Raw genomic sequence first — 14,094 nt, 5'->3', positions numbered from 1 at the left:
TAAAAAAAGGAATCCGGTTAAGTTCGGGGGATTGAACCCGACGTGAATCGAACACGCAACCTTCTGATCTGGAGTCAGACGCGCTACCATTGCGCCACGGATCCGGATGTGATAATGTTGCGTTTGTATTTTATATATAGTTTTTTATGTGTAAATAAAATAATTAATACTAATTGAGAACGCGTTATCAACACGCCCGGTGCGGTCACCAACTGACCATGACAAAGAATCAAGGTCAAACCCGCATCAAAGTAATTGATTGGGTTTTAAAAATGCTAAAAAACAAAGTAATTTGCCGGTTTGGTGAAATCTAAAAGAACAAACCATGCCCACCACAAAAACTAAGCTAAACTATGTTGTTGTTGATGTATTGAAACGTTTAGGTAAACCGCTTTATTTTAGAAAATCAAAACGTTTTACGTATTGAGCACTTTCTAATAGTTTTATGTTTTCGCCTTTTTCTACATAAATCTAGTAGCTTCCTGATTTTCGCTTTTCCTCTATGTTTCTTATAGTCAGCTGAATATAATAAAATGATATTATAACTTGTTTATCATTGAAAACATCGATAATTCATAAATGCACTAGACGATTAATGACGTGAACATATGTTTGAATTAGGGTTTTTTAACTATCATGTGGAAAGGTAGCCTCGGGCATATTATCCGAACCCGAAATAAGACCCGAACTAATCCGAATTAAATGTAAAAATGCATTTAGGAGAATCGAATCTAATACCTTAGACATTTAAGGGTGCATATTAAACCATTTTGCCATATTAATTTCTTTGTCCTAATGCGAAACGTTAAATATTTATATATATACATGTGTTCTAAAATTTATAAAAAATAAAATTAAAAAAAAAACAAAAAAAATGATTTGTTTGAGTTCGGGTATACTCGAACAACCCGAAAATCCGAACCCGTTCGGGTTCGGGAATCCGAATGGCCAGGGCGGAAAGGAATAAAGCTATTACTACTCTTTACTTAAGTTACATACTGTACAACTTACAATTTACAAGATAACCAATTTTTTATTTATTAAATTTTAAGCGCCCTTGAAAAAGTCGGGTTAGATTGAGTAACGGTCGGAGAATCAAACTTACTAATCATAATCAAGAAAACTATTTAATATTATTGCTTGAACGATAATCACGTGGTTTGGTCGTAATTAAGGTCCTAAATATGTCAACCTTTGCCTGCCACATTGCAGACCAAATATACTGATTCCACACCGACTGGTCCATGACATATTTAAATCATAAACACACAATACTTTATAATTAACTTGATTCGAAATATTATCGAGACTTGGCTAGTTGGCTTCAACATCTAGTTTAGTTAATTAAAAAATGTTATAACTTCTAAGCATTCGGGTATTCGACAGATAATGGCAGTTAGAGCCATTTAGGTTTTTTGATGCTTAACATGAATGTCGTGACTATAAAATGGTGCCATGTAATTATATATATGTTTATACTGTATCATATTTATATCATGGATTAAAACATTTCTTCTTTTGTTTAGTTGTTTTAAAAAAAAATCAAAATGATATAAGAAAAAACGATTTTCGTTAAACTATTAAATTAATTATACAACTAAATTTGAAATAAACCAAATTTTGTAACCGCTTTTAGTGTAGAAAATTAAACCACCTCAACAAGGAAAATTATTTGTTAAAGTGTTTATTTCATTCGAATGAAATCAATTGGGGCTAAATTATTCTGAATTTGCATATACCGATTTTTTAAAAAGCTGCAAATCAAATATTTTCATATCACAAAGAGTTTACAAAGTATAGAATCAAATACAATACAACCGTTATACGCATATATTTTAGTTGTAACGTTTATGCTCTTGTTCCCTTTGTTTCAATATAAGAAAAATAAAATATCTATTTTAGCACATTTACTAAAATTTTGACATTTACTAGTTATTGGTTTCTTTTCTTTGACATCAACTAGTGTATTGACACCAATGATATATGTCGCCTGGTAGTTGTAGCCTTGGAGCTATGTGTTTTTTTTTGTTTTTTTTTTAAAAAGATAACCAAAATGAAAGAAGATGGTTAACCACCAACATGCACGTCCCGAGAAAACACAGCACATTACGATCAGTCGAAGAAAAACGTTTCCCGAATTCACGATGGGCGCTTTCCATTTGCGTTCACAGTCAAATTATGGACCATTGAGATTTAAGCAAATTCTCTCAAATATTCCAAGTAATTTGAGTTTTCACAAAATTTTAAATGATGATTTTAGGGAACTTAATATAATTTATTGTAAAATTTTTTTAAATCTCATCTAAAATCATAATATTTGTAAAATTTACATAAACTACTTAAAATTAAAATGTGAAGTTTAATACATCCCCTAAAAATTAATAAAATAAGTAAAGATTAAAGAATATAAAAAAGAAAAAAAGGTTATGAGCCACGGTCCCCAAATCCGAATATTCAGAATATTCCCAGTGAGGTGCCATTTTGACTATTAAAATGGACGCATCTTTGATTATTCCTCAGATGTGAAGGTAATTTGAAAACAAAACGGAACTTTTGAATTTATTATCCAACAAAACCAAAAATTTCTAATCTATTTTTTCCATTCAAACCAGTAATAATTTCCAGAACATATATAGTAACAGAAAAGAAAAGAAAAAAAAAAAAAAAGAAAGACAGAAGAGATATCATACGTAACAGCAATCAAATGTATGGGAGAATCAGGTAACTTCGGTTCGGTCTTAACTGAAACAGTACATGACGACAAAAGAGATCTGATAGTGTCATAGGGATAACGATTTTTTATTAACTTCCAAAACTGACTCGTCTCGCACGCGCTGACGAGACTCACACGTGCGATAATCCCTTCATATAAGCTACTACTAAATTCTCCAATTTCTTTTAACCAAAGGAAAATAAAAAAGGAAACAAAAAGCAAGCAAAGCATCTAGTGTAATTGATCTCAACCGTCCGATCATCCATCTTGCCTTCACCGTTCACCAATCCCATCATACACACAAATCTCTCTCTTTCTTTTGCTGTTTCTTGTTCCTCTCTCTCTGGATCTCGCCGGCGAGCCGTTCTCTTGGGTGGTGAGTGTTTCTTTTTTTTTTTTTTTTTTTAATTCGAATTTTGTGGTTTAATTTGATTTCTGGATTCGGAATTCTCGATGTTCCTACATTGATCTTCTTGTTTCGATTTTTATTTTCTTTCAATTATATGTATTTCTGTGTTATGGATCCTAAGAAGTTTTTATTTTCTTTCATATTGATACAACTTTTCTAGGGTTTACACTTTTATTCTTGTATGTTTTCTTTACCCAGAAAATTTAAGCAATTTGTTGATTTTTTTTTTTTTCAATTCTTTTTGTTACTGGTCTCAATTTTACGTATCACAAGGCATTGTTCGTCTCTCTCTCTCTCTGTTTTTTTTAATATCAGAATCTTTCGTGTTCTGTTTCAATGGAATATGTGTAGATTCTAATAAGATGCTTGTGATGATATGCAGTAACAGTAGCAAATCAAGCTATATAGCATCTCAGAAGAAAAAGCTGAATTAGCTGTTGGATTCAATCCGTCTTCTTCGTATTAATCTGCGGTTTTCCATAGCCTTATTTCATCTGTAAATGGGCTGCTTCCATTCCAAGGCAGCAAGAGAATTCCGAGGACACGAAGACCCTGTTAAGCTTGCCTCTGAGACAGCTTGTAAGCATTACACTCATGTTCAATTAGTTTAAACCTCCTCCTGCATACACATCATGATAATAGACTATATCATTATTATCCATCCGTTTTCTCTTTTCACTTACATATGGGTTTGAAGTTTATTAGCTTTCTGTTCTGAGGTCTTTACCTATCTGAATAAAGTGGATTCGTTTCGTTGTTTGTTTTCTGGTACTTCTTTGTTTTTGATCTAGCAGTGTCTTTTTCTATTTTCCAGTTAGTGTGAGTGAGGTTGAAGCATTGTTTGAGCTGTTCAAGAGCATAAGCAGTTCCGTTGTTGATGATGATTTGATAAACAAGGTACAAAGATTTGTTAAAGTTTGTTTCTTTTGACCCAAAATCTGGATCCTTCATGACCCCATCGTAGTATCTTTTTGTTCTTTACGCTATTCATCTACAGTATTTTTCAACTTTGTTGACTTTATTTCAGCTATTATTACTATTATTCTTCCATGCTGATCTGTCTGTTCCATATTGCATCAATTCAATGTATCGTAGCCCTTAATGTTTGACTTGAATTAAGTAATTTATTGATTGCTTTGATTTTGAAAATTTGAAGCTTTCATGGCCCACTTTATCTCTCTTGGTTTTTAAATTATAGCTTCATGTGTATGCAGGAGGAGTTTCAACTTGCCTTGTTCAAGAGCAGGAAGAGGGAGAACATATTTGCTAATAGGGTAAAAATCTGAGTTCCTTATACTTTTACAAACTTTGGTCTTCTTGAAGAGTGATTTGAACCAAGACCTTCTTGGTTAATAGATAATGAGATCATGTCAACTAAACTAAACAATTATGGCTTCCTTGCAGATATTTGATATGTTTGATGTTAAACGGAAAGGAGTCATCGATTTTGGGGACTTTGTAAGATCACTCAATGTTTTCCACCCCAATGCTTCTCTAGAGGACAAAATAGATTGTAAGTTGTTGACATGAGAGAGAGTTTCATCATATCTATTGTTTCTAGAAGCCTTTTGTGAATAGTTTATACTGATTCTGGTCTATGATGTCTTCTCAGTTACGTTTAGGCTTTACGACATGGACTGCACGGGTTACATTGAACGCCAAGAGGTAATAATAACATGCTGAATACTAGTCATGAAAGATCTTTGCCATGTTCTTGACTATGCAATGTTTTACTTAATAACTTTGCATGAAGTCAGGTTATTGAATGTGATGTTCTTTTGCAGGTCAAGCAAATGTTGATCGCCCTTCTCTACGAATCCGAAATGAAATTGGCTGATGAAACCATAGAGATTATACTCGATAAGGTTTGTTGTTGTCATTGATTTTGGTGTTTTTCTAGAATTTAAACATTCAGACTTCAGAGGTTATAATATTCTAAATGTCTTTCTTTATTTCTTCTCTCATTCATGAACAGACATTTGAAGATGCAGACGTGAACCAAGATGGAAAGATTGATAAACTGGAGTGGAGTGATTTCGTAATTAAAAACCCATCATTGCTTAAGATCATGACACTTCCATATCTCAGGTATGGAAACCAAAAAGACAAACAAATAATTGAAAAAATAACAAATGAGAAATGTCAAATTCTTAACGTGTATACATAAAAAACACTGTGCAGGGATATAACGACAACGTTTCCGAGTTTTGTCTTCAATTCAGAAGTCGATGAGATTGCCACTTGAAAGGAACAATCTTGGTTTAAACCGAAGCGTTACAATTGTTGGAAGCACAAATTCTTGAGCTGATGGGTCTGTGTCATCAACATGTGTTTGTAGACAGTAGTAGTAATAGAGCATATTTTCTTGAATTTGTTACTTGTACCTGGAATTTTATTATTCTGGGTTCCTTTTTTATTCTTCTCAGATACAGTTTTGAAATCCTTGGTTTTTAGCTTTTAAAGAAAAGAAAATGAGCGTTAGTTACCATTCCTTTTTACTTCATACAGTTAGGAAAATGTTGATGAGTCTGTACATAACACATTTATACATTTGTTGTTTCTTACTCTATTGATTTTTGTAAAGTAAAAGATTAAAGAGATTTGTGTTACATTGGTACTTTTGGGGGACTGATTGTTCAAATCGAATCTTCAAAGTATAAAAATTGTGAATATAAACTTTTTGTTTGGCCCTTTACCGCAAAGCTAAAAGTACAAAATTTACGGTCTTGCCACTCTCGTCTTGCTGCCTCTTCTTCGTCTCCCTCGACTTCGAGTTTACAGCAATTTAGATTTTAGGGCTCTTTCTTGATTCATTCTCGAACTAGAGAATTCGTGTGTAGTTATTATGTTATCTTCACTGTTACATTTCAATTTGGATTCAGCTTCTCTCCATCCCTTCTTGTGGTTGTGTTACTAAATTTTGTAGACTGATGTTTAGGAAACGGAACTTAGTTCTAGAATCGTTGCGTCGACTCGATGTAAGCAACGTAGAAACCCTAATTTCAAGGGTCTTGTGTAGCCGCACCTCAAATTCGGTTCTGTTCTGCACTAGTGGTGTTGAACCTGGTAGATTAAGCTGGGAAGTTTCTTCTCAAGTGATACTCAAGAAGAAGCTCGAAACAGCTCTTAAGGATCACCGTGTAGATGAAGCTTGGGACGTGTTTAAAGATTTCAAACGGCTTTATGGGTTTCCCGATAGTGTAATTATGAATAGGTTTGTTACTGTGTTGTCTTACTCGTCTGATTCTGGTTGGCTTTGTAAGGCTAGTGATCTGACTCGTTTGGCTTTGAAGCAAAATCCAGGTATGTTAAGTGGAGATGTTTTAACTAAGTTGTCGTTGTCTCTAGCGAGAGCTCAGATGGTTGAATCTGCTTGTAGTATTCTTAGAATAATGCTTGAGAAGGGTTATGTGCTAACCTTAGATGTGTTGAGGCTTGTTGTGATGCATATGGTGAAAACTGAGGTGGGGACTTGCTTAGCTTCGAATTATTTGGTTCAGGTTTGTGATCGTTTTGTGGGATTAAATGTGTCGAAACGAAATAGCAGTCCCGGGAATGTTGTGAAGCCTGATACGGTCTTGTTTAATCTTGTACTTGGTTCTTGTGTGAGATTTGGTTTATCTCTCAAAGGTCAAGAACTTATTGAGCTGATGGCTAAAGTTGATGTCGTTGCGGATGCGTACTCGATTGTGATCATGTCTTGCGTGTATGAAATGAATGGTATGCGGGATGAGTTGAGGAAGTTCAAGGAGCATATTGTTCAGTTACCGCCTCAGGTTCTTTGTCACTATCAGCATTTTTTTGATAATTTGTTAAGCCTTGAGTTCAAATTTGATGATATCGGTTCTGCGGGTCGGCTTGTCTTAGATATATGCAAGAGTAAAGACTTGGTTTCAGTTCATGATCTTGGATTTGATTCTGAAAAGCCTCGGGTTTTGTCTGTTGGGTCTCACCATATCAGATCCGGGTTAAAGATCCAAATTTCACCCAAGGTTTTGCAGAGAGATTCATCACTAGGAGTTGACACTGAAGCAACATTTGTCAATTATGCCAATTCCAAGCTTGTTGTCACAAACAAGACTCTTGCCAAGTTAGTTTATGGGTACAAGAGACATGATGATCTCCCTGAGTTATCAAAGCTTTTGTTTTCGCTGGGTGGATCCGGTTTATGTGCTGATGTGGTTGATGCTTGTGTTACTATTGGTTGGTTAGAAGCTGCTCATGATATTCTTGACGACATGGTTTCTGCTGGTCATCCCATGGAATTGGCCACTTATAAAAAAGTCCTGTCCGGTTATTACAAGAGCAAGATGTTGAGAAATGCAGAAGTTCTTCTGAAACAAATGACCAAAGCCGGTCTAATTACAGATCCATCAAATGAGATTGTGGGTTTACCAGAAGCAGAAGAGGAAGACAGTAAGACCACAGAGCTCACGGACCTCTTGGTTCAGGAAATCAATGCAGGAAAACAAGTGAAAGTTCCAAGTATGCTCTACGAGCTAAACTCGTCCCTCTACTATTTCTGCAAAGCCAAAATGCAAGGAGATGCCTTAATAACCTACAGGAAAATCCCCAAGATGAAAATCCCACCAACTGTCCAAAGTTTTTGGATCTTGATCGACATGTACTCATCTCTAGGCATGTACAGGGAGATCACGATCGTCTGGGGAGATATTAAAAGGAACATTGCGAGCAGAAGCTTAACGGTAACACAAGATCTGTTAGAGAAGCTTGTGGTGAACTTTCTCAGAGGAGGGTATTTCGAGAGAGTAATGGAGGTTATCAGTTATATGAAGGAGAACGATATGTATAACGATCTAACCATGTATAAGAATGAGTATCTTAAGCTTCATAAGAATCTATACAGAGCCTTGAAAGCAGTAGACGCTGTAACAGAAGCTCAAGCCCAGAGATTTGAGCATGTCAAAACCTTCAGGAAACTAGTTGGCATAGTATGATTGTATGATTTTAATTCTTATCCCCTGTAGTGTATAACTTCAACCAATTTTGGTTTAAATGTGAAATCAAAAGGTTTAATTCTTATAAATCTTGGGCCTTACATATATAAAAAGCTAAATGGGCCTGATTTATATCGAAAGCCGCTGGGTGAACTCGTAAACTCGCTCGGGTCGGACATTAAACTATCGGATCCGAGCCATTTTGGGGTTTGGTAGTTATTCCTATTTCCGTATAATTCGATCGGAAGCGGAAGCTCTCTGCAACGGAAGGAGGAAATAAATAGTTAAATACCTAAAATTTGGTGATGGATTCACCGCCGAAGAAGAACCCTATGGATGATTTGTTCGGCGAAGATTCCGACAACGACTCACCATCTTCGCGTTCGAAATCGTCATCTTCCGGTAATGCTTCTTCGTCTTCGTCTTCATCCTCATCTTCTTCATCTTCGTCTTCTGCGGCTGGAGGAGATGGAGATGGGGATGGGGATGGTGGTGGTGCGGATTCTGGTAGCGCAAGCGATAGCGGAAGTGGAAGTAGCGGCGGGAAAGAGGAGCATGGAGATGATAGAGTAGAGAGTTATAGGAGCAATGATAATGGAGAAAGTGGTGGGATTTACCCTTATGAAGAAGAGGAAGAAGAGGAAGATGAGAAGGATCTTTTTGGGTCTGATAATGAAGAGTATACTAAGACACCTGCAATTAGCACTTACTCAATCCCTGGTGAGTTCGTCTTTGTTTGTGATTTCATACTTCTACGAAACAAATATGTACATAAGAAGTCTTTAAGAACTCATATGTTGGAAACAAGATCCTACTAAAAATTAGCATGATGCTGCATTTTGGAAAACTCTCTATGTAACTGTGTTCTTGCTCTGCATATATAAGATCGTTTTCCTGAAGCTTTTGTTCTCTCTTGATTGTGATTGATGTGGTGTTTCATGATCACTATCATGTTGGAACCTTTTTTTGTCTCACTATTGTCTCGTGTAAATAGTTCTGACTTTCGAGACTGAATTGTTTTTTTGGCTTTTGGGTTTTCTATGGCTACTAAGTTTTTGCTGATATGAAATATGATAGTTTTGCCTGCGGGATGGAGCAATGATAACCATGGTGGGAGAGGAGCGATGGGGCGTGGTCGTTGGCCAAATGGGAGAGGAGGACCTGGGCTTCTTCCTCGGCCTGGACCTTACCCTGGACGTGGTAATCGTGGTGGTTTTGGCGGGAGATACCAGAATTATCAGCGTGATGAACGTTTTGTTTCTGAGCTTAAGCTTTCCAAGAGCAAAGAAACCTTGGCTAGAAAACAAACCAACTTTCAGGAGGTAATAGTTATCGTTGAACACTGTTTTAACTTCCAACTTATTTTAAGCAGAGTTTGACGTTGCGCCCTGTTTAATCTATGTCTATATTTATGGATATGGTAACACGTTTCAAAATGCTTGTAATTAACAGCCATGTGAGCTTACTAGCTACAGTCGAGTAGAAGGTGGAGAAGTATTCTATGATGAGCGAGGATTGGTGAGCGCTTTTGGTATTATTGTTCCTTTAGATTGTCTCTTTTCTTTCTTTGAGTAGGTATATATATAGATATTTATTTAGACATATATATGCAGACATGTAAATATACCAAATATCCCAGAGCTTATATGTATCCACTTTGTTGACTCCCAGAGGCTTTTCAAACGTCATGTTGCTGAAGAGATTGGAGCGGATTTAAATCAAGGTTATGATACTTTTATCGAGAAAAAAGGTAGGAGTGGCCCCAGTGTATCGTATGTGAACTATTAGCATGTGTAAAATGAAGAAGTGTGGTATATTCAGCTGATTAATTTTTCTTTTGAGGCAGACCTGGGCTCTGAGGGCTTTGGTGACCTTCTTGGCAGTATTAGAGCAAAGAACATTTCGCTGGAGAACATTCATTTTGTGGTATGAAGTGCTGGTGTAAATCAGTTCATTTCACTGTCAATTCATTACTTTGAAGAGGTTATCTTAACGGTGTCTTTTATTTTTGGTTTTTTTGGACAGACATTTCGTAATAATCTAAACAAGGTAAGTGAGATCGTCCAACAATTATTTGACCTTTATGATTCCAAATGAATCACTCGGTGCACTTTGATTTATTCTTTAAGATATTGGGGGCTGCTTACAATCGGCATGAACCGTGGGAAATGGGCGTGCATAAGAGAAATGGTACCATATATCTAGATGTGCATAAACTGCCTGAAAGACCGCAGAGTGACTTAGATCGCCGCAGGTAGTGTTCATTTTAAATGTATAGGAGAAAGAAAGTGATTCCACTAGTTTTATTATAAATTGGGCGAAAGAATGTTTGTGTAGAACAGAAAAAAGGTAGCAATGTTTTTTAAACACTGGGTCATAAGAGTTTATATATATATATTGATTGCTATTACAACTTGTTGTTATATTTCCATCAGATGTTATTGGGGTTATTGTTTCGAAAGCCTTGCGACTGAAGATCCTGGAAGAGCTTATGGAGAAGAAGTCCATCATGTGGATGCAAATGTTGAATTTTGTTCTGTTGTGAAGACTAAACTTGGAGCTCACCGGGTTCTGATGGGTGCTGAAATGGACTGCTGTGATGAAACTGACGAGGGAAGAAGGATTTACATAGAGTTGAAAACATCTCGTGAGGTATGCCTCTTCCTGCTATAGTTTTCCTAAAAGCTCGTTTGATATTCCAGCTTCTCTTTTTCATTTCACACATGTACACATTAGTCAGTAATGTGTCCCTACTATTTGCTCTGCAGTTGGATGATCGTACCGTAGACAGATATGAAAGAGAGAAACTGCTTAAATTCTGGGTAAGTATGATGTATCACGGGTTGCATGTAAAATCTTTGTTTCTCCATTCTTGTCCAGTGTTAAATGGTTTAATATGCTGCAGATACAATCATTCGTAGCAGGAGTTCCATACATTCTCGTTGGGTATAGGTATGAATTTGCCAACCATTCTAAGGATAAACTCAAAAGGTTTAAACCTTTCGTAATCAAGCAATAAAATTCAAGTAAACGTTTCCATTTCCGTTTTTAAATTGGTTGTAGGGATGATGGAGGAAGACTAGTACGCACAGAGAGACTAAGAACAAAGGATATTGCGCACAGAGCCAGATTGAAAAACTTTTGGCAGGTAAGTGTTATCAGTTCTCATTACAGACATGAATGATAATTGTGTATAATTAAAAGTTTCGGTAAGATTGAACACAATGAGTTTTGGGAAATAGGGAGGAGTGTGCTTGGCTTTTGCTGATGAAGTTCTTTGCTGGCTATACGGCACTGTTAAAGAGAGTAAGTTTATTTTTTGTTGCGTCTCTGCATAGGACATGGGAGATGGTCTTTTTAAAAATTTATATTTTCTAACAATGTGTTTTTTTGCAGATGAAGATTACATGCTTCAGTTCCAGCATCCTTTCATGAGGCTAGAGCTTCTTCAAGCTCAGTCTTGCCCTGACGCCATCACTAACCATGTTCACCTTCTACAACATCCTGCATCACCAGAAGGTCGCGAACCACCTCAGTAACTTTGTGCTTCTTCAATGGAGTCTTTTAGTACTTAGGGTCCAAAGTCAAAGTTTTAAATGAAAGGTTATGATTTTGGATCTTCTTTTGTAACATTTCATTAACCAAAAAAACCAAAACATTGAAAAAAATTGCGCTTCCAATATTTTTACTTTTTTACTTTGACGCTGTTATTATCTGCGTGAAACCAAAAGCGAATCAAACAACCTGGGCCGGGCCAGTTTAACTCAGTCCAAACCTTATATAGTCGAACCACGTGAGCGTCACGTGTCCCTCTCTCTCTCTATTTTGTTGGTTGACGAATCACCGGAGAAGCTAATTTGTTTCATTCCGTTCCCGTTTTGCCCTTCCCTGTTCTTTTATTCTTTTCTTATCTTCAAAAAAAAAAAAAAATCTCCGAGCAAGAACAAAAAAAAAAAAACTGTCTATGTACCAACAAGAGACTAGTTGTCAGATAAAATATACGCGAGACGAGAAGCTCCATTTCAAAACCCTAGAGCTCATCATCATCATCTCTCTCTCTCCAGGTACACCTTTTTTTTCCTTGTTTTGGTTTCACCGGCGTGGATCTCCGGTGACGGGAGATTCCGAAATTTTTTGAAGAGATTTAGATCATGTATAGAGAGAGGGGTATGGTTGGATCGAAGTCTGAGGTGGTGGTCGATCGAAAACGTATAAACGAGAATCACGATAACCGACCCTCGCATTCGATGCCTCAGCCCGTCAATGGAAAAGGCAAGGTAACAGCCTCCTCCCTCTTGATTGGGAAGCAGCAATTGCATGAGAGAGATTCACGTTCTGCTCATGGTAAGATTCGATTTTTGCCCCCTTTCAATTATTCGATTCGATTTTGGGATTCAACTTTCTTAAAAAATTGATTAGAAATTTCTTATTTTGAACCTCTCATCTTGACCTAATTGTTGAAAAAGTTTACGAACCTTTTTAACTTTCTCTAGCAATGATGTTATTCATTTTTTTTTTGCCGTATAGCAGTTACAAACGCATCAAAAGCTAGAAACTTTAATCTTAGACACAATCCAGCTTTTGTTTCTATGTGTTTTTATATGTTTGAGATAAAGATGCTGATGAAATGATTTCTTGTGGTTACTGCAGCTGTGGTTATATCAGACACAGACAGCGAAGAATCAGAGGTTAGTGGTTCTGAGGGAGAAGACACCTCATGGATATCCTGGTTCTGCAACCTACGAGGGAACGAGTTCTTCTGTGAAGTTGATGATGATTACATCCAGGATGACTTTAACTTGTGTGGACTCAGCCATCAAGTTCCTTACTTCGACTATGCCCTTGATTTGATTTTGGATGTAGAGTCTTCCCATGGTAAGTCTTATTATCCCCGTGAAAATTAGTATGTGATTGCGTAAGGGATATTAGTATAGCGGAAAACTTGTTTGGCTTTCGGTTTTTGTGTCGTTCAATGTTTTGATTTGGATTGACGGGTTAACAGGTGAGATGTTTACAGAGGAACAGAATGAATTGATCGAGTCAGCAGCAGAGATGCTTTATGGGATGATTCATGCTCGTTACATATTGACAAGCAAAGGGCTGGCTTCTATGGTAAGGAAGTTTTTACTCAAGTTGCATACTTAACAAATCCTATATAGAACATACACCAATTATTGTTTTCTTTACCATGGTTTTGCAGTTAGACAAATACAAAAACTATGACTTTGGAAGATGCCCAAGAGTTTATTGTTGTGGGCAACCTTGTTTACCAGTTGGTCAATCCGATATTCCTCGAGCGAGCACCGTAAAGATATATTGCCCCAAATGTGAAGACGTGTATTACCCACGATCAAAGTACCAAGGAAGTATCCTTTTTTTTTAATTCTCAGTCTTCACTTATATATATTTGCATATGCATAAAGCAGTTCTATACGGCTATGCACACTTAGTTTTGCTTTGATTAGCATTTGATATTCCTATATATTATGTTGCGTTGCTGCTATGTGTGGTTTGTTTGTTCTTTAACACGGGGAAAAAAAACAGACATAGATGGAGCATACTTTGGGACAACGTTTCCACATCTGTTCTTGATGACGTACGGACATCTGAAGCCACAAAAGGCATCACAAAGCTACACTCCAAGAGTGTTTGGGTTCAAGTTACACAAGCCGTGAAGGAAACAAGGAAGAAGGATATACTCTTGGGTGTGGAGATACAACAAGGAAGAAGATGATATGTACCCCCTTGGGTGTTGGAAAACAAGAAATGTGTGTAAACCAAAACAAAACTTCAAAAAAAAAAAAAAAAAAAAGCGCTGTTTGTATCACACAAGGTGAAACTAGTTCTCTCTTTTTCTATCTCTCTCTGTTTTGTATTGTGTCCTTAGGTTTTAGATAAACATTAGCAGCATGGACTGGTGAAAGTAAGATCCCATATTTATATCCCATTGTAATACTTAACCTTATTGTTCTTTTTTTGATTTCTTCTTTCCAACTACATTCCATTAAGTTAAC

The 14,094-nt window shown here is 36.5% G+C and overlaps 4 protein-coding genes and 1 non-coding gene across 9 annotated transcripts; 4 read left to right on the top strand and 1 right to left on the bottom strand.

Moving 5' to 3' along the window:
• Positions 1-32: 32 nt before the first annotated feature.
• On the bottom strand, positions 33-104 carry TRNAW-CCA (transfer RNA tryptophan (anticodon CCA)). Its single transcript has one exon. It is a non-coding gene; the product is annotated as a tRNA-Trp (tRNA).
• Positions 105-2,662: 2,558 nt separating this feature from the next.
• LOC104718574 (calcineurin B-like protein 1) lies at positions 2,663-5,731 on the top strand. The gene is made up of 9 exons (XM_010436336.2): positions 2,663-3,089; positions 3,505-3,701; positions 3,937-4,019; positions 4,337-4,396; positions 4,527-4,635; positions 4,735-4,787; positions 4,907-4,987; positions 5,098-5,210; positions 5,304-5,731. The coding sequence occupies exons 2-9, from the start codon at positions 3,623-3,625 to the stop codon at positions 5,365-5,367; spliced, it is 642 nt and encodes a 213-aa protein (XP_010434638.2). The 5' UTR covers positions 2,663-3,089; positions 3,505-3,622; the 3' UTR covers positions 5,368-5,731.
• Positions 5,732-5,740: 9 nt separating this feature from the next.
• On the top strand, positions 5,741-8,169 carry LOC104718573 (pentatricopeptide repeat-containing protein At4g17616). Its single transcript, XM_010436335.3, has one exon. It carries the CDS (start codon positions 6,053-6,055, stop codon positions 8,078-8,080), a length of 2,028 nt encoding a protein of 675 aa, XP_010434637.1. The 5' UTR covers positions 5,741-6,052; the 3' UTR covers positions 8,081-8,169.
• A 47-nt stretch (positions 8,170-8,216) lies between these two features.
• On the top strand, positions 8,217-11,776 carry LOC104718572 (NAD-capped RNA hydrolase DXO1). Its single transcript, XM_010436334.3, has 13 exons — positions 8,217-8,800; positions 9,158-9,402; positions 9,533-9,598; positions 9,752-9,830; positions 9,927-10,006; positions 10,106-10,129; positions 10,210-10,334; positions 10,516-10,732; positions 10,849-10,902; positions 10,986-11,032; positions 11,144-11,228; positions 11,323-11,386; positions 11,477-11,776. The coding sequence occupies exons 1-13, from the start codon at positions 8,386-8,388 to the stop codon at positions 11,617-11,619; spliced, it is 1,644 nt and encodes a 547-aa protein (XP_010434636.1). The 5' UTR covers positions 8,217-8,385; the 3' UTR covers positions 11,620-11,776.
• Positions 11,777-11,886: 110 nt separating this feature from the next.
• Positions 11,887-14,074, top strand: LOC104718570 (casein kinase II subunit beta-2). 5 transcript variants are annotated; one of them, XM_087468964.1, is made up of 6 exons: positions 11,935-12,144; positions 12,229-12,424; positions 12,731-12,955; positions 13,083-13,192; positions 13,281-13,446; positions 13,625-14,074. In XM_087468964.1, the coding sequence occupies exons 2-6, from the start codon at positions 12,232-12,234 to the stop codon at positions 13,753-13,755; spliced, it is 825 nt and encodes a 274-aa protein (XP_087325090.1). In that variant the 5' UTR covers positions 11,935-12,144; positions 12,229-12,231; the 3' UTR covers positions 13,756-14,074. The 5 variants fall into 5 exon arrangements, with proteins under 5 accessions (XP_087325091.1, XP_087325089.1, XP_087325090.1 ...); XM_087468966.1 differs by having other exon boundaries at positions 11,936-12,144; positions 13,098-13,192; XM_087468967.1 differs by having other exon boundaries at positions 11,962-12,144; positions 12,240-12,424; positions 13,098-13,192.
• The last annotated feature ends 20 nt before the right edge of the window (positions 14,075-14,094 follow it).

This window comes from Camelina sativa, chromosome 10, assembly GCF_030686135.1.
Source record: "Camelina sativa cultivar CO46 ecotype springtype chromosome 10, ASM3068613v1".
In the NCBI taxonomy this organism is placed as follows: domain Eukaryota; kingdom Viridiplantae; phylum Streptophyta; class Magnoliopsida; order Brassicales; family Brassicaceae; genus Camelina; species Camelina sativa.
The sequence above is the reverse complement of the archived record's forward strand: the minus strand, read 5'-3'. Positions and strand labels throughout refer to the sequence as shown.

Bases quoted from the DNA above. Each gene is read 5' to 3' on its own strand.
- LOC104718574 (XM_010436336.2), top strand. From the start codon at position 3,623: ATGGGCTGCTTCCATTCCAAGGCAGCAAGAGAATTCCGAGGACACGAA. The intron at 4,397-4,526 runs GTAAAAATCTGA...GCTTCCTTGCAG, and splicing joins AGAACATATTTGCTAATAGG to ATATTTGATATGTTTGATGT. The intron at 4,636-4,734 runs GTAAGTTGTTGA...ATGTCTTCTCAG, and splicing joins TCTAGAGGACAAAATAGATT to TTACGTTTAGGCTTTACGAC.
- LOC104718573 (XM_010436335.3), top strand. From the start codon at position 6,053: ATGTTTAGGAAACGGAACTTAGTTCTAGAATCGTTGCGTCGACTCGAT.
- LOC104718572 (XM_010436334.3), top strand. From the start codon at position 8,386: ATGGATTCACCGCCGAAGAAGAACCCTATGGATGATTTGTTCGGCGAA. The intron at 10,007-10,105 runs GTATGAAGTGCT...TTTTTTGGACAG, and splicing joins TGGAGAACATTCATTTTGTG to ACATTTCGTAATAATCTAAA. The intron at 10,903-10,985 runs GTAAGTATGATG...AATATGCTGCAG, and splicing joins AGAAACTGCTTAAATTCTGG to ATACAATCATTCGTAGCAGG.
- LOC104718570 (XM_087468963.1), top strand. From the start codon at position 12,232: ATGTATAGAGAGAGGGGTATGGTTGGATCGAAGTCTGAGGTGGTGGTC. The intron at 13,193-13,280 runs GTAAGGAAGTTT...ATGGTTTTGCAG, and splicing joins GCAAAGGGCTGGCTTCTATG to TTAGACAAATACAAAAACTA. The intron at 13,447-13,624 runs GTATCCTTTTTT...GAAAAAAAACAG, and splicing joins ACGATCAAAGTACCAAGGAA to ACATAGATGGAGCATACTTT.